Source organism: Gymnoscopelus braueri (genome assembly GCF_963280865.1).
Source record: "Gymnoscopelus braueri genome assembly, chromosome: 16".
Classification (NCBI taxonomy): domain Eukaryota; kingdom Metazoa; phylum Chordata; class Actinopteri; order Myctophiformes; family Myctophidae; genus Gymnoscopelus; species Gymnoscopelus braueri.
The window spans coordinates 26,494,562-26,514,191 of NC_137616.1; the positions used below are offsets into that span (position 1 = coordinate 26,494,562).

The following is a 19,630-nucleotide window of genomic DNA, read 5'->3' on the forward strand; positions in this document are numbered from 1 at the left end:
AAGCTTAAAATTAGCATTTTCAGATGGTACAGTTAAGTAAAAATGCATTATCTGCATAGTATACATGCGTGCAACAAAACCAATCTATGTAAGACTGAAGTTTTGATCAAAAGGGCAGCAAATCCTTCCATGAGCTCCAACTATTGAATGTAAAACTAGAGTGGAACAATATCAGATATAGGCTTCTTGCCTGGCAGTGTTTCAACTTCCATGCCAAAATGCAGACCAAAAAGAGATGCATTTTTTTTTAAAGAGTAGAGGATAATACTGTAGTTTACTAGGTACTGTAGTTTACTAGGTTGTACTAGTGTACAAAGTCTACACAAAACAAATTAAATTTATGTTCATGTTTATTTACACTCATCACTGATGAGGAAGCAACGCTCAAATTGCCTGTGAACACAGAATCATTGATTTAAACACTTCTGTGGCTTATTTTCCAATTAGAATCAAACAGCATTAGTACATAAATAAGTTCATACTGTACCTATTGTAGAGGCAAAGTGGATTGATCTAGCCTTATGTGGATATATAACCAGAATGCACCCATATATGCATGCGATTTGATACCATGTTTGATTTAACACTGGCTAAAAGAGCCTGTTGACCTGGCATTACACGCATCTACAGTGCAACACAAAGCAGGAATGGAACCCGATATCCTTTGTTGTCTTGGCAACTCATTGTTCAGCTGTAACCATGGTAATTAAGACAGGTGCTTTCCTGCATATTATTACCCCAGTTGTGATTTCTCATGTAAATAACAAGCTTCCAGTGAACTTACAGTATATACTGAGATCCAGGGTTCAGGTTAATACAATGACTCGTTTTAACAATATTCAAACTTTATTGATTCAACATTGTCAAACTAAAGGCAACACTAGAAAAAAAAAGGCAGAAACAAGATTCCAGAGAGGGGGGGAAAAGGACACAAAACAAGCATAAAACATAATGTAGGCATTGTGGCTTCTGCAAGTGTCTGCATATTAGTGTGTGAGTGTGTGTGTGTGTTATGTTCCTAGGCAGTCCCCATTTCCATGCATTCCTGTGCACGTGTGCATGCACGTGTGTCAGTGTGTGTGTGGGGGTGATCAGAGCAAAGCTAAGGAATCATACCGACAAGACTCATGGCCACTAATACAGTAGCCAAAAGTTATGGCAATATGTGCCTGTGGTAATACAGCAACAAGGCAAAGAATCAATTTTGGAATTCCATATTGTAAGATGGGAAGCTGATGAGACAAGTATGGCAATACAAAAAAATAAACAAAGCAGACACAACTTTGAAATTCACTTGGCTTGAAACAACTGACATGATGGTTACATACATAATACAGGATTTTATAACCCAAGATAAGAGTTCAAGTCTGCGTGAGACTGTGGGAGGAAATGTTCCAGTAGAGTGTAGAGTACTCTATGAAACTGTGGTTCTTGCTATATCTTTCATCTGTGGTTTGTGAACGCGAGAAGACGGAAAATTAATCTTTAGATGAAACTTTAAGTGGTGACTTGTGATATCTAATACATGAGAAATAATTGGACTGAAGGTGAACCATACATTATTATTATGGATGTTAAACTGAATAAGGCACTTTTCCTAAAGAGGTGTGAGGAGGAACATGAAGAATAAACATGAAGAGCGAAACAATGGCCATCTATCCGTATCTATGGATACCAGTGGTGTTTTGAGACCGCTATTCCAACGCGTGATGCTGAGTTCTGCAGGAATGCAGCTACCATGGCCAAAGCAGAGAGTCCTCAAACAGGATAGTGACCAACTGCTGAACAGCTCGCCACTCAGCAGTTTGGCAAAAGTGAATTATTTCTCTGGGTGAATTAGAGGGCAATCATGCGCATACAGACACTGGACTAATGGGTGTAGCTAAGGCAAAACTCTGTAGCCTCCTATATACCACTCGCCATAGCTGGGTCTTTGGGCAGTAACCTAATGCCTCCAGGTGACTGTAGGTAGTCTTAAAAAGGCGTGATAATGGTATTCAAGTCCGAATCCGAGGTCATAGGGGCCAAAATGTCACATGTGCACATAAATTACATACTGTCTGTGGTCATATAAAACAATAAGATGATTTATTATCTCCTAAATATTAATATTCAACTTCTCATATAAGCATGTGTGTTTTTTTGTTTTGGCTGAACCACAAAAGGCAAAATAGAAGAAAAAAAACAAGGAAACAAACAAAAACAAATCAAAGCTTTGTCAGTGCAATGCTCCATTTTCCATGCCAAAACTGACGACTTTGGCTTTAATGCACACCGTTTCAAGGCGTTCTTTAGGCTAGCATACTGGTTAGAAATAATTAATTGAGTGGTTTGTCACGTGTCTAAATCCCGAAGAGTAAATGTTATGGGAAAAAAATCACAACTCCAAGCATCTGGCATGCAATAATTCAAAACGACAAATGAAAACCGACACAAATTCAACAGAATTCTCAACATCACCAAACTGTTGCAAGCGAAAAACTGGAAATCCTTCATTTTGCCTCAAGTTGAAACCTAGGAGGTAAATGAAAGGATAGGTCTATGTACAAGAGGGACAAACAAAAAAAACACAATTAGCAGCAAGCTATTTAGAGAACTTGCCACACAAGAGCTAATGTGGCTACCAAGTTGTTTTTACTCTGCATTGCAATCACCAATTCTCATCTCCGCTGCACGGCTCACATGAGGCAAACAACACAAAAACACTACAATGTACTTCAAAGGACTTTTTGACTGAATCTGATCTCTGATATTCATCAGGTGTTTCAAATGAAGCCTACTTAACACCGTAACCTTCCCTCTTATAAGTATTTAAACTAGAGAACCATAGATAGAACGAGACCAAACGATTCATGCATTGAGGAGAAAAAAAAACATCTGCCTTCAAGGAAAACTTCAATCAGATGTCAATAATCAATAACACATCTCCATTCAGTGACCACTGTACTCAAAAAAGTTTCAGTCCAGCTGGGATATTCGGTTCTCTCTGCTTACCAATATCAGCACCGCGATACCGCTTCTTCAATGAGTCTACTAACACATTATTAACTACACTCAGGCCTCAGCCAGGAGGAAAATACTTTCCATCTTCCATATCCCCCACTCTTTAAGTCATATTAGACATTTAACATTAAAGGCACTTCACTGCTATCATTGTCCACGTCAAGAAGGTGCATACCATGTTCCTTATCTCCTTAGACTCCATTTTATTTACACTATTTAAAGTAAGGAATTATTTCTATTTCACGTATATACTACAATCTGTCATCTTGACCCCTCGGGCCTCTGCCCATTTGGTATGTTTGTCAGAGAGTGCCCTTGGGGGGGGGGGGGGGGGGTTAATGTGCATGACTAGTAAAATCTCGGGAGTCTGTGAAGATGAGAAAAAAACTGGAAGTTATTGGCATGGGGATGAAAATTTATACATGTTTATTGCACTGAGTTTCTCTATTGGCAATCTCTGTGTGCCTTGAGTACTGGTACTGGGTTAGCCCAGACAAGTCGATAAAAGTAAACTACACACAATTACTGCCAAGGGAGTCAAAGTCATCCAGGTGGACCTTTTAATTTTTAGATGCATCTATCACTTTTATTCACTTCTGAGATTTCACTAAATGTAGAATTTAGTAATTAGATTAATAGGACGTTGATGGCATGAAGGGGGGGGGGGGGGGTGACAGCCGTCTTCCCATGATTCAAAGAGAGAATAAAAGTAATATCGCATCACTAGAGTTATCACATTTTCAAGAGTGGGATGGAACTCAGACAGTGTTTCCAAAGCATGACAAAAGCTCCTTCTCATGCTGCAAATGATCAGTTCTGTAAGTGGCGTGGGGAACATTAAAAGCCATAACGTTAGAAGGTGAATTTCCACAAGCAAGCGCAGAAACTGTTCTGCACAAGATGGCTAACAGCATGATTGGGGGGACTGGTCTTCATACAGACATAGTTGGTATAGACGCAGCTCTACAACACACTTAACCAATGACGGAAACGGCAACATAGACAGAGGTCTGCTTGGAAACACTGTTTGAGGTGGTCAGTGTGTGAGAGTGCGCACGGTGTGGGGATCCTGGGGGTCTGATCAGGAGGGTCTAGTTGGCACACGAATGAGGGGGTGGGCAAGTGCCGTGGATCCAAAAATCTTAGAAACCAAATGGCCAATTTAGAGAGTGTGGTAGTTGCGGTCCTTGGACTTGCAGAACTTGTAGAGGAAGAAGATCACCGCTTGCAGGCCCAGGACCAGCACGATTCCGCCGATGAAGCTTGCGGCGTCAAATGTTGAGTCCTTGTGCGGGCCAGGAGATGGTGTGGTGATGGTTCTGGTTCCATCTGTGGATTGGGGCAACAGGAAGGGTCAGCTCGCATCTGAAAACTTCATTGTCATCTCATTCTACTGCAACCTCAGCCAAGGGCTGAGGCTGACCTTTTTTATTTGATTTATTTTACATAAAGATATATATGGTTACAGAGCACACACTGCAACAAATACATATTCTTTGAAAATGTCAAGGATAACACAATAAATGTAGTAGAATGTGTTAGATAACGGCTTATTTCCAATGTGTCCTCTTTCCAGAAAGACAAATATAGCAAGACAAGTCACAGATGACTAATGTGCATTGTACCGTCACAAAAGCTAACATTAAATACATATACAATATTTAGAAAGATTACATCCTTCAATATAAAACTACAACTAAATATATTCTCCAAAATGTAAATGGTGTATACGCCCAGTCACTACACAAGGCACCACACCCCCAACAAAGCTGCCAATCCTATATAGAGTATGGCCACTTTATTAGACACATGCAAAAAAGTTTCTTCCGAACACACACCAAGCCATCAGACATACCTAGTACCTACATACTAACACCTATCTAAATCATTCTCTCATTATGGTCAAATAGCCATTTCCACATGCATGTTTAAACCTATTGCAGGACTGAATTGATTTAATCTCGACTGGAAGTCCATTAACTCTGTCATGTACAGAATGGTATTTTGTGGCACTATTTCTGTGGCCCTGCCTCTACGCTGCCATGTGAGTTCCTAACAAACTTAAAATAATTATAAAAATACCTTGTCCCATTACCTTGCATCAGTCTTAATTAAATTAATTTTGATACTTTTGCTGTTACTTTTACTTTCACTCTTATTTTTATTTAATTATTGAATGTATCTGCAATTTGTGGGAAGCTTGCACAAAAGGACTTCACCCACCCTTTTATAACTGGTGTAAATTTGTGATGTGACAAGACAACAATGTGAAGTTGAGTTGACTTACTGGAGGTTGTGGCTGAGGCTGTGGAACCGCCAGGAACAGGAGTGGTAGTGTTGGCTGGAACGGGCATGGAGGTGGGTTCCGTTCCATTGGCTGCAGCAGGGAACACACTGGTTAGCCGGTGCACTGCTCAACCATTAAACCTGAGTTATACTTAGTTGTGTGTGGGTGCTGCACTCACAAATAGCCGATATATACGCGTTGCATCGTGTGTACAAGCACATGAGACGTGCTTTTGGAAATTAAGTATAACTTAGGCGTTACACTCCATTAGGAACAGGAAGTCAAAAATTAAATGATTCAAAAGCCCATTTGTACCCCCACCCTCCCCTCCCATTCCGTTTGCATAGTACATAACCAACTTAGACAGCGAGGCGTAGCGGGGGCATTTGGCGGCTAGTTACCTGTTGCGGTCGGCTCAAGGGTGGTGCCAGTGGTGCTGCCGGCAGAGGTGGTGGGGGGAAGAGGGGCCGTAGTAGGGGCCGTGGAAGGAGAGGCAGTGGAAGGGGGGGGTGCAGCTGTGGTATGGGGGATGGTTGTAGCAGGAGTGACTGTTCCTATGGTGTCATTAGCTAGAGGGGAAACCAACACCAGGACAGGGTGGGTAGGGAGGTACGGGCCGGGGTAGGTTTGGGGGTTGGGAGGGTGGTGGGGTAGGGGAGAAACACCAAGACAACCGTGTTAATGCCAAGGTCACACACACGCTTACGTCCTGTTGGGCGGGCGAGGGTTCAGACCTGCCCAAAACCTCTCGGACACCCAAGTGGATAAAGGAAGACAAAGCAAACAAAAAGCCATTAAGCAACATTGGCTAGTAGCTACAGACAGGGGAAGGAAGGCAGAGGAGGAAAGGACCAACCAACTCTACAGAGACCCGTGAGGTTACACGCTAGAACACAACCACACACATTTTTCCTGTTGCACTTTCGGCTGAAGACAGGTGTAAAAACTGACTTCTGCTTTTTGTTTCTAAGGTGTACTACTACTGCCTCAATTTACTCGTTATAAAACATGGCCTTCTGTATACAAAATCCATGCCTTAAAACTCTACTACAGACTTCCTTTGTACTTGAATATCACTAACATTGAACCTGTAAATGGATGAATTCATAATAATAATAAAGCTGTGCTTCCATATATGAAGATCCTTACCTGTGCAGCTAATGTTGGTGCACGTGCCGTTCTCCGCCACCAGAGTCGAATAACAGGAGGATACATTTACTGTAGGGGGAAAAAGGTGTATGAGACAAAACATTTTACACTCTAGTTACTAGTATAATATGACAAATTCTTGAATGAGGTCATTAAATGCTGGAATTTTATAAAGAACAATAGTTCTATCGACCACTTTCCCTTTCCTTGTATGCCTTCTTGTCACCTATTTTGATAGATGCTAGTTATACAGTACTATGCAGATATATGTTGGATACCTGTTCACATATGTTTTGTTATTTAGATTTATTTTTGCTTGACCAAAAATGCCAAGAATTATGTTATTTAGACAGATGCTAGGTTTGAGGTATGCTAGTTTCTTTGAAGCACTCAGTTGTTTTACTTTGTACTCTACTTAATAGACCATTTTACCCGGTTTGTTGACTAGGTGTTCATGGCATTTACTCTGATCTCGCACTCTGGATATAAGAGCATCTGCTAAATGCCTAAATTGTAAACTGTAATTGTAATACACTATGTACACAGTACACAGTCCAAGCAGATTTCATAAAATCGTATGTTATGCAAATGTGAATGCTATTTCATTTCAGGTTTCATGTCATTGTGAAACCCGAGCACAAATCAGTTGCTTTGACAACAAGACTACTAGGGTTACTTAAGTGCAAACAACTAAGTGATAATTTTCTATAGCAATATTATACTGTTGAATAGAAAACTGGAGCTGGAGCAGTCATAATGACTCTGATGAAGATTACCGACATTGAAACGAATGGTTAAATGGTGCATTTATATAGTGCCTTTATCCAATGCGCTTTACTCTGTACTGTACTATCAAATAAAGGCAATAAGATAAACTTTTGTCATTTTGTACTAATCACCTTGTTAATAAGGCATTTAAATAGTCCGAGCTGCTCTGGTGCTTTCTTTCTCATGTTTGCTGCTGTGTCCCACTCTTGTGATGCACCGGACCTGCCTATGACTGGCTGATGCACGGTGGAACTCCCTATCTTCACTGTTGAATAGAACTCATTGAGGATGTGTTTTTTTTTGTCCTTTATTTACCCAGGGAAAGTTGCTGAGCACAGATGCTCACTTTCAGCAACGCCATGCACACAGGCAGACACAGACATACACACACATTAAAACCTGGGAGCTGACCAGTACAACCACAGTCTTATACTGTTGGCCACTGAACAGCTCCACTGGAGCAGTCAGGGCTTTAGTGCCTTGCTCAAGGGCACTTCTGCGGCCATTCACTTCCCCAATCAGATTTTTCCCGACGATCCTGGGAATCTAACAGGGAACCTTCTGGTAACAGGACAGGTACGCTCCTCTAACGGGGCGGCCATAGCTGAGTGGTTAGTGAGCCCGCCTAGGGAACCAGAGGCCCTGGTTGCCCCAGGTTCGATTCCAGGCTATCCCAGCATATGTGCCGATGATATGAAATTTGTCCCTGAGCAAGACTCTTAACCCCAATTGCTCACAGGTTCTCATTGGAAACAAGACCGCAAGGACTTTCATGAACGACCTGTTAAAAGGAATTATCCTTATCCTTATCCTTAACCTAAACAAAAGACAATATTTCTGCCCAATTCAATGTCAAGTGAGCAGCTCTAGGTTTTCCATCAACAACATGAAATATAGTCTTGTTCTCTGGATCCTATCATTGCAAGTGACTTGTGCTAAATTCATAAGATAGGATAGCCTATCCTTTATTGATCCCCAGGGGGAAATTCAGATTTCATGATTTTAAATTAAAATAACATCAACATTAATCATGCAAAATCCCTACATGCTAACTTTTTAAAAGTACAGGAATTATTAATATTTTGTTAGGGGAATAATTCACTGGAATTCTCAACAAAGACATCCTTTATCTATGAGAACGGTCCATGTTCCTGCCTGATGAGTAAACAATACATGTACACAGTTTGTGCCCGCTCTAAGCCTGCAACAAAAACTACTGAGTCATGGTCTGATCATCTTGGTGTAAGCTTTTTCACTGCATGATCTCTCAGATTACTTATTAACTATGTGAAACAGACTTTGACCATTCAGAGTCTTGCGTGTCTGAAAAACTGTGAATATAAGAATGAGACAAGACAGATTGTCTCATTCTTCATAATTACTCCATTCAATAAAGTGACAAACAGCTGAGAAATATAATTTCAGACAGCTGCTCCAAGGAACTATCGATTTGTGCCACAGACTTCATTCAATTACCTGCGATGTACAGTTTTACTGAATTACTGCCTCCTCAAAAATGGCATCATGAACCTCCTCAAGGGAAAGAAATAAGCTATGCCATTTTTGTTGAGTGATGAAGAAATTAAACTAACCTTAAAGGAGAATTTTGGACTAAAGTTTTCTTACCTTTTCTATGACGTTATGATATCTTAGGATGAATGGTACAGTAGAAAAATTTCATAACTCCACCCCTGAGCCGCCACAGCTTAAAAGGTGCGCGGATAGGCCTTAGGTTAGATCACATATTTTAATAGCTTTTTTTAAATAAATTTTTGGTGAGATCTGACGTTCATAGTGACAGAACACGATGCAACCAAAAAAAAAAAAAAAAAAAAAAACAGAAGTCTCGCTAGACGAGATTGAAATCTCGAGATTGAAATCTCGTCTAGCGAGACTTCTGTTTTTTTTATTTATTTTTTATTTTTTTGGGACAGTGTTCTGTCACTATGAACGTCAGATCTCAGAAAAAATAAATTAAAAAAAAGCTATTAAAATATGTGATCTAACCTAAGGCCTATCCGCGCACCTTTTAAGCTGTGGCGGCTCAGGGGTGGAGTTATGACATTTTTCTACTGTACCATTCATCCTAAGATATCATAACGTCATAGAAAAGGTAAGAAAACTTTAGTCCAAAATTCTCCTTTAAATGAACCTTAACTAGCCTATTTGTTTCAATTCCTCTCCAAAAGACTACCGGTAAATCAATCCGCTCCAGTGACGCGGTAAGGTTTAGAACTTATTTAGGCGTTCAGCAGACGCTCTTTACCCAGGGCAACTTACAGTAAGCCAGGTAAACACATATATCAAATGACAGTTTTATGAGTCATGACTTTTGACAGCAGCGTGTTGCAATGGATTCCATATCCTAATATATTCTCTTGAGAACTCTTGTTCAGCTGAACATGTTCTGAAGATTTCATTAGAATCTTTAGTCAATAAAGTTGTTCATACAAACCTCAGAAATCGGAAAAGACCCCATTCATTCTAATCTACAGTATATATGGGTATCATAAATTAGGGCTGGACGATATGGACAAAATCAAATCACAATATTTTTGACCAAATACCGGTATTGTGACAATAATGTGTGGTATTGTGATGACAATTATTTTTATTTCTTTTCAAAAATTGTCAAAAAATAGCCAAAATAGCAGAAGAATAGAAGTGATTAAAGCTGAAAGATGAGGTGAAATGAAAATACCCATGTTCCAATAGCGAATAGTGCCCAGCCCTATTAAGAATTAAAGGTGAGGCAATTCTTTGAGACACGCATACAGGTATTTCGGGGCTTAGCTGAGTCCGCCATTCCTTTGCTGGGTCAAACAACACAGCTTTCACCATTGGAATTGCATTACGGAACGTACGCGCCATGTTGAAAGCGGTTTACTCTGCTATTTGCACCCTTTAAGACAAAATTTAAGTAAATAAAATAATGTGGGGGAAATGGGAGAACTTTTGGGATAGTTTGCAATAAAACAGGCGCAAGTATTTACAACATACATCAACAAAGCATCGGCTGTTGGTAATCAACACCAGCGCACACCAGCAAACCATGAAATATTTAAAAATTTCAACGAATTAAGTAAATTAAAGTACTACCAGGATTCTCTATCTGGTAAACAAAAATGATGCTTGAGTATCATTAGTCCAGACATCAGCAGGGCAGGCGGTCTTTATGGACATTCTTCACATCCACACAGTGTCCATTTTTGCTTATAACGCGCTAGCGCACTTGGTTGAAGTTTTTCCTAATTTGGTTTCTATGAACTGAGTTGACCCGGCAACATCATGGAGGATGATGGATAGGTAACGGGTGACATCACTGTAGTCAGAAGAATAATGAATTCTATCAACTGGAACTGCATTCGTTTGAATTTCTCTGTTGATTCATGCAATCTAACTAACATTAGGATATCATCATCATGTGGTGTAGCAAATCCCTTGTTTATCGGGTTACCTTGTGCCTCTCCAGAAAAAACACTTTGACCTTTTTACCACAACATAACCTTGGAACTTCTGTGATAGCACACTCCGTTATCTATGTGCATGTCCAGGAAGTTTCTTTTCCTGATGTCAGGAGGACACAGGGTTGTTATCTCACAAGCAGGTGTGAAAGATGGAACCCGCTCACACATTCCAAAATGATGGTGACATCATCACCACAAGTCTACTGCCAGCTACTGTAGCTACAGGTGACAGAGGAAGTTTCAAGAGCCTGGCTTAAACGGAGCAAACTGCCTCCGAGAAGTTACTAGGGCTCTAAGGGCTTTGTCACAGACCCGGAGCCTGTAGTTAGAGGTGCACTGAAGCTAGCATGTGCACATGTGAAAGCTCTGAGGCATCTAAATGCGGTCTGCAGGGAAACGTGCTTCTGACGCCAAAAGCATGTTTACACAAACTCGCTAAACCAAAGATAAATCTGGTAATAACAGAGTGGTAGGCTAGGCGTTAGCTCACTGTAGCAATTCAGCTGCTATGTACTTTTAGAGCAACCATCTTCCTCAGGCAGCAGCTGCTGCTGCTGACCTTTCTGCTTTGTTCATATCTAATAGGTGATCTGTTGTTGGGCTTGTGAGAAGCATTAGCTCCAGCCCATCTCTGCGTGCGTGTTCCGTGCGTGTTGAGCTGTTAGTGCTGGTGTCTCTGCCTGTGGCCTGTGACTCGTTAGATCTGGTGGGACTGCATTGAGGCAAGTAATTCTGAGCCGCTGTTGTAGAAGAGCGAATATGGACCACACTCACTGAAACACAATAAAATATGCTCCTTCTTAGAAAAATATTCCTTCCATCCTTGAAACTGCTCCCATGTTCACGCTAAGCCTTCAGTGACTCATAGGCCGTTTACAGCATTGTCCGTTTAACAAGGGGGAAGAATGGCTGATAATCCATCTAGCCCACAATAAAAGCAAAGACTATGTACTGAAAACACTTTATCATCAAGATGACTGCAATACAAATCCCAACTCAGGACACAACCTTCTTGTTTATCTTCTGCTTTTCTTAAATCGTTACGTAAGGTGCAACAGTATCCTATGAAATCCTATAGGGCTTTCATAGATAAAGAAGATGAGGTATGGGAGTGCCGTGCAGCTTGTCCTGTTTAACTACCTCACCTCTTCTGTTATTATATCCAGCCAGTCCTATTTCAAACTGGGAGACAATAAGCGAACAGGGTGTGGGATCGCCTTTCTCTCACTCTCTGAATGTTTCTCTTGCTACCGGGCATTCTGGGGACAATCAAAGCTTCCTATGGGTGTTTCATGTGAGGTAAAGTATCAGGCCTTATGAAGATGGATTAGCCAACAGATACAATGGCTAAATTATGGAAAGAATTATGGCTGACTGGCTGTGCCTTCCATTATGGAGCAAATCATTAGTGTAATCGATGGGGTAATTAAAGCATACACATTTTCCTTTCCCTGACAAATATCCATGTTTCACCCTGTCGCTGGTACTGATATTTCTGAAACACTGTATGATATGATGGGTGCAGTCACACTTTTCTAGTAAGATGGAGTCACACTAGACCCAGCTCCCCTCTGCTGTTTTCTCACCTCCTCCACACCTCCAGATCAAAACTAAGATATGGTGCTCTCACTGCACACATGCATCTCATCTTCTTCCTCTCACTTTGCTTTCACTTGCACCGTTATATCCCCTCCTACCTTCTGTCCTGTGTGAGGATATAGCAGACATCCTGTCACACACGTGTCCCCTAGTTTCCTCCAATGTCCATCTTCATCATTCTCAGCCAGCGGAGAGGCATGATGTATTTTATTGGAAGAGTCATCGGGAACAAACCTGTGGCGCTTAACGAGCAGTCATGCGATAACCCACAAACCACTGTCACACGCGTGACACACCTGGAAGTACTGCAGGATAAAACCATATTACGTCCAATCATCACTACCTAGCCCGTAAAAGCATATGAAGTCCTGTAACCTCAATTCCTGACACTGATAAGATCAACATGCAAACAACAAGCTTCTCCCTTCACAATCTGATAAAACGGTGACCTACTAAGGCTTAGTGACGACTAGTCACGACAGCTCTGAAGTGCTTGGAAAAAAAGAACTGTTTCACTCAGAAAACAATGTGTTGCTTCTTAACTACCATTCTCTTTGCATCTTTGATGCATTTTTACCACCATAAGCAAAAGACTTGTAAGTAAATTGAAAAACAATCATCGCTAGATTATTAAAATATGGCAATATATTCTCACACTGAGTGTACCGGTACTCATATTGGTAGAGAGATATTTCCATAATGAATTGTGGAATGGCTGTACCGTTCTTGCTAAATGTCTAAGACACACTGCTCTATTTGTGTGTGCGAGTAGAAACACTCACAGCAGTAAAAACAATTAAGTTGATGTGAAAATGATTGGGACTTTTAAATCAAATATGAGTGTGTCTTTGCTAGGAAACAATCAGTCAGAATTATAACCCTCAACAAGGTAGGCCCGACTGCAGCTTACAATGCATTTCACTGCATCGACGGACAACCTGTCCAAATCCATCCATCCATACTGCCGGCACTTTCCCAAGATATGGGAACTGCTTTCGCTTTTGGGAAATTGGGACGATGATGTCATCAAATGACTGCACGAATACCATACATTCTCTCCATACATTCTCTCCATAGCCAAGAATCATGTCTCATCAGGTCAGCTGTGCAGAGAATTCAAGCGACACAAAGACCAACCTATGGCAATTTCCACAACATGCCAAAGATTTAGGGAAGATACTCACATGATGATGATGTGCAGTTCATCCACAGGCAGCCGTTATTCCCTCCACATTGTTCACATGTCAGTAGTCCAGAACAAGTATCTGCAAAACGAAATTGTCAAAACATATGCAAGTTACATATGTAGTTTGCATAATTATTAACATCAACAAAGATAACCGATTAGACCAACAGTGGCTTGTCCCATTACAACCATATGAGGAGCACATAAGGACGTGTTTAAGTGCTAATGTAAATAGTCACATTGAAAGACAGGTTCCTTTTATGCTAACACAGTAGTTTAAAGCATGACTGTCTGCCGGGCACATGCCATATAGGTTATTACATAATGAGCTATTCTGTGCGTGGCTGACCATCTGGAACTGTCCCTTGTGAATTCATCGTGCTGATTATGGCATCCTGTCACCTTATTATACACATAATTATCATTTTCAACATTAAAGCTTCTTGGTTTCAAAAGGTTGGCCTGAGGCTAACGCGTTAGCAGACTTGAAAACTTCACTGCCTCTGGCCAAATAAGAAATAAGTTGCCTGCCAGACAGTTACAATATATTATATATATTCTTTTTTTATTATTCAGCCAGTGGCCTCAAACTAAGACATGAACAAACTAGTACGCAGTGTGCTGTGTTGGAGAGGGCCAGACAGACACATTAAACATCATTTTGCAAGAGGAAGGTGGACCAGTGGTGTAAAGTAACCAAGTACATTTACTCAAGTAATGTACTTAAGTAAAACATGTAGGTATTTTTACTTTACTGGAGTATTTCCAGTTTTCAGTACTTTTACTCCACTACATCTCAGAGGCAAATATTGGACATTTACTTCACTACAATTATTAGAAAATGTTAATTACTAGTATGTTTAGATTAACATTACCAAACATACACTAACCACTTCAGCCCTATATACTTTGGCTATTAGAAAATAGCAACGTGACGAGTTGTGAGCTTGTAGATCTGCCATTTTCAAAGAATTGTATACATTTGTAAACTTGTGAAATGGGACATTTTGCACAATGAGTACTTTTACTTTTGGTACTTTGTATATTTTGATGCCATTACTTTTGTACTCAAGTACATTTTTAATACCGGACTTTCACTTGTAACAGAGTATTTCTACATGGTGGTATTGATACTTTTACTTAAATAAAATATCTGAGTACTTCTTCCACCACTGGAAGGTGGACAGACACACACACACAGCTAGCTGCTAGCTCAGCTCAGCAATGACTCTGAACTGCCTGCGTTATGAGACGTCTGTCTCAAACTTACCTGCGTCTGCTGCTGTCGACGCACCGACCAACGCCAGGACTAACGTGACCAAGGCTATTTTGCAGTACATGTTGTTGGTAGTCTATTCGTTGCTATGTTCGTCCGATCAGGAAAAAAAAACGTATGTTTTGAAACGAATCGTGCCGAGAGAGACTGGCAGACTGGAGATCCTCTGCTTCTTCTTCGTCGTGCTGCTGACTAGCTGCTTCTTCCCACTTCCTACTTGACAGCAGGTCACGTGGCACCTTTTTACTGAGACGTGAAAAAAACAGGGTGTCATATGGCTTCACATCCAACTACTGCAGGCCAGAGCCTTCTATTAGATGGCACTGCTGCAGGCCAATCAAGAAATAACTGCTTAGCTTAACAAGAATAATAATAATAATATTTTATTATTAATAATAATAATAATAATAATAATGATAATGAGAATAGTAATGATAGTAATAATGATAATAGTAATAATAATAATAATAATATTAATAATAATAATAATAATAATAATAATAATAATAATAATAATAATAATAATAATAATAAGGGTATTGATAATAATAATAATACAAATAATAATAATAATAATAATAATAATAATAATACAAATAATAATAATAATAATAAGGTCCTTTCCTGGCACATACTTTACTTTGATCCTAGCCTAGAATGGCTGTGATGTTACATACATTTCATGTATATGTAATACATGAAATGTATGTAACATCACAGTTATTCTAGGGCTACTTTGATCCTAGCCCTAGAATGAGAGTGATGTGAAGTGACTGCTCATTCTTATAACTTCTTTATAAAATAAATAAATAAAATAAACTCCAAACATAATTTCTTGGATTCACATTGATTTAATTAGATTTATTTGACAAAACAAATGTTTGTACACATTTTCAATGAGGGACAATAAAACCATTCAATGAAACATTATGGGGCAAATGCTCCACAGTCTGCAATTTTACACTCCTGTTTGGGTCTCTCATTGTAGGTTGGAACCTCTTCTAGTCTCTTCAGTACATCTGTGCCTTCTACCACCTGACTGGAAATAGAAAGAATATACATACATACAGTATGTTTATATAACTAAGAATTTACCGTAGTTTTCATATACATTGACATTTGACATTAATCGTTGGTCAAAATCGTGTGAGGGATCTGGATTAGGTATACTACCAATTATTTTCTTAGAGATTACCCCCCCTTTTCTTTTAGAATTAATTAGATTGATTAGTTCGATTAACTGTTGCACCCCTAATCTGGACCGATGCGTAACCAGAGAGTTCAAATGTTTCCTATAAATCAGAGGCACAAACCCAAAGGCAACATATTTTGTGTCCATCCACAGAGCCGGCTGCAGAGTGATGTAGAACTGGGATCCGTTACTATGGCGACCCTGGTTGGCCATTCCAAGAATGCCACGCTTACTGTGCGAAACTGCAAAGCTCTCATCTAAAGTAAGAGAGAACACATACGCTTATAGACAACATTATATACATACTGTAAATAAGTACAGGGTTGTACAGTAGATTTTGTATCTGCACCTTCAAAGATCGGTCCATAGATTGACTCCCCTCCATTGCCTTTTCCTTCTGCTGAAACATCTATTAAAGAAAGGCACCAGGTGAGGACGTTGCATTCCTTATGTACAACAAACACAGGGTTCAATATGCTGGGGGGGGGGGGGGATCCATTCCTCTGCTTCTGATATCCCCCCTCTGGTCATTCATTCTAATTGCTGGCAGGTATGTTTTATCCATTTTTCGGTGAATTAAATCCATGCATTTCCTGTTGAGAAATGTACGTAGACTGTCTGATATGTTTGATATTTGCTGTATGTAATATAATATAATAATTTAACAATTTAATTATGTTAACAACATTAAATCAAAATTTGTCAAAATGTGTCAACAGTTAAAGAAAATGTAAATTCAAAACAACCTCAGAACATGTTGCAATGCAACGTAATGTTGTAAAATTGAAGATTTTCGCCATCTGTTCTGTACTACGAATAGGGCCAAGAAACAAGTGGTTAAGAACCCCCCCCCCCCCCGCCCTGTGTTGTTTTTACAAATCGAACCTGCTTAAACGTATTAAGATAGCTCAGCTGAGATCAACAGTCAATGAAACGTACTAACATAGGATAGCCTACCAAATATTATGTAAATGCAATAATGAAAAACTAAAACTACATTTTATCAACACAAGTCAATAATGGCTCACGTTTATGGACCATACCTCCACCTTGTACCCAGCCACTGGGTACCACACGATGGAACACAGAGCGCTTGTAGCATAGCATGAGGCCACTCTGTGAGATATTACGTTCTCCTGTGCACAGGGCCTGGAAGTTCTCACATGTCTTTGGACACACATCTGAGAACAGCTGGGGAGAAGCGTGGTAATGTGATGAGATGAGACACAATTATATTCTGAGATGGTATTGTCTAGTTGGCTTTACTTGTTAACATTCATTCAAGTCTGGATAGAACAGATAGTCACACATTTCAGAGTGTTGAATTAATGCAATGATAAAATCTATCAAATTGTTGTACGACAGAGTACAGAGAGTGAGCGTTATACGATTAAGTATAAATCAGGCTTTACCTCAAACAACAACCTCCCTACTGGCTCCCCTTGAATCTCAATGTCCATGAAGACAAACTGATGCTGTGATAAAAGAAATATAGTTAGATGCTGTCAAAGGGAATTGACTTAATATAATATCTTATACTGCAAATATGTGTACATGATATTATTCTGCCTACATAAACTTCAACTAAGGTCAAACACTACTGCAGAGATTTATGGCTACAATGAGGGCCACACATGATTCCAAATACAACCCTTAACAGAGTTGCATAATAAACATAGCTTTTTATGCATTAACACAAAAATGATTAGCACATGTCTATTTGTATTTCAATAGCTTATCAAGTATTGCATGGGTTTGAAATATAACAAGACATTAATATGTATTAATATATAACATGTTCTGTTGGACTAACTTGGAACAGTGTTTTACTGTAAATTCTAAATATAATTCATAATATAATATGACCAAAACTGTAACAGGGGAAAGGCAGCTTGCCAGTTTTCTTCCAATGCATCTGACTTCCATTTTACTTATCCACGTATGTTATGTGACAGTGTGACAGTTGACTTGCCCTTGTCTTGTGGAGATGTTTGACATAATAGTCTCCAGTGAGGGCTGCATAAAATGCATGTGGACGGATGAGAGTGAACTGCCACTGTTTCTCAGCCCAGCTGGCCAGGTCCTTCTCATCACCAAGGAGCTGGCCATTCAGAAAGCACACCAGGTTGCTGGAGAACTGCCACACATCCCCCTGCAGCTCCTTGAATAAGAAGTATTGAAATAAGTATTCGGTTTGGTTAAGTATTTGATAAACAACGTCAAATTACAACACACTTCAGCACAAACTAAAACAGAATAGACAAAATCTCTTGAGCTATAAGCGAAGTGCTGCAATACATTTCCTTCCATTATATCGTTACATTAATCACTCATACAGAATGATGGTGTCATCTGTGTAGCAATCTGGGAACGTATTCTGTATTTTCTCCTTTCAGCTGTTTTGAGAGATTATCTGCATAGTAGAGTAGAGTTACAAGCTTGAGCACTTAAAGGGATAGTTCACCCAAAAAATTACTTATTTTCTATCAATTACACACGCGAATGAAGCCTTGAATTCATGGAGATTCTTTTCGTTTTTGTCGCATTCCTTGTAAGCCAATCATTTGATGACCGGCAGAAAGATGCTAATGTCTCCCGGTCATCAAATTATTGGCTTAGGAATGCGACAAAAACTACAAAATATCATGGGGTGTGTAATCGATAGAAAAAAAGTCATTTTGGGGGTGAACTATCCCTTTAATGTTTCATGGAGTTGTCCAACAATATAAGCAACAAAGGCAAGCACATAATTTACTGTACCTACCCTTTTCTTATTACACAAATAGACATGCCAATCACTTTCGAACAGTGGTTGAATTTTTGGATCCAAAAAGGCATCGGGATATTTTAGTTTTAGTTCCTGTTATTGAGAATGAAGAAACGAGTTAATTGTTATCCAAGTTTGGTTTGCCAGCTCTTAGTGAATTACATGATGATATGCAAAGTGCCTTACCTCAGCAAAATTCTTGGCAACATGAAAATTATGTTCTTTAATCAAGCCGACAATTTCTATTTGCACATTGGATGGCATAACTATACTGTGTTTATGTTGCCCATCTTGGGTTCCACAGACTGTAAACAAGCATCCAGTGTATCCATAGCAACGGCGCACTCAGATGACGTCTCATCTTGTTTCGAGATCATTTTAGCAAGTAGATTATGTTATACATTGTTTTTTGTATTCATATTAATCTTGTTTTCTTTCTACCTTTAGTATCAACCAATTCAGTAGAAAGTAGATTAAATACCAGTAACATAACACAGAGAACGAGGGAAGATTAAAGAACAATACTAAAGGATTCGACAGTGATGTAATAGCGAAAAACAAATTATGCATAATCACAAAACCCGTTTTGCTTCAACTTGCGTCCGACACACTTTTTGCATCTACAAGCTAACATTGCGAGGCGTTGTGAGCTTGTAGATTGGCTATTCTCAAATTGTTTGCCTCTTATATTATGTTTAACCAATGTTTAACCAGTTTTTATTGTACAGTTTTGATTACTTGATTACAGTTTGTTGATAACTTTTTAGGTATTCAAAAGGTCTTAAAAGTCCTTAAATTGTCACTCTACTGTCATCTGGGGCCCTCCCCTGGCCCTCCCCTGGCCCTCCCATATGATATCATGTGGGGACCCTTATGGGGGTCCCGACTCCCGACCTGAGATCCACTGGTATGACATCACTATCGTATCCTTTAGCT

General features: G+C 39.6%; 2 protein-coding genes across 3 annotated transcripts; both read right to left on the reverse strand.

Moving 5' to 3' along the window:
• Positions 1-829: 829 nt before the first annotated feature.
• On the reverse strand, positions 830-14,936 carry cd164 (CD164 molecule, sialomucin). 2 transcript variants are annotated; one of them, XM_080453298.1, is made up of 6 exons: positions 14,730-14,936; positions 13,458-13,538; positions 6,440-6,508; positions 5,692-5,859; positions 5,291-5,380; positions 830-4,332 (listed from the first exon to the last, which is right to left on the reverse strand). In XM_080453298.1, exons 1-6 carry the CDS (start codon positions 14,797-14,799, stop codon positions 4,166-4,168), a joined length of 645 nt encoding a protein of 214 aa, XP_080309424.1. In that variant the 5' UTR covers positions 14,800-14,936; the 3' UTR covers positions 830-4,165. The 2 variants fall into 2 exon arrangements, with proteins under 2 accessions (XP_080309424.1, XP_080309425.1); XM_080453299.1 differs by lacking the exon at positions 5,692-5,859.
• A 726-nt stretch (positions 14,937-15,662) lies between these two features.
• On the reverse strand, positions 15,663-18,958 carry ppil6 (peptidylprolyl isomerase (cyclophilin)-like 6; the record flags this gene model as incomplete). The annotated part of the gene is made up of 8 exons (XM_080453297.1): positions 15,663-15,770; positions 16,045-16,184; positions 16,277-16,336; positions 16,971-17,118; positions 17,340-17,402; positions 17,900-18,088; positions 18,692-18,787; positions 18,881-18,958. The coding sequence occupies 8 exons, from the start codon at positions 18,956-18,958 to the stop codon at positions 15,663-15,665; spliced, it is 882 nt and encodes a 293-aa protein (XP_080309423.1).
• Positions 18,959-19,630: the final 672 nt, after the last annotated feature.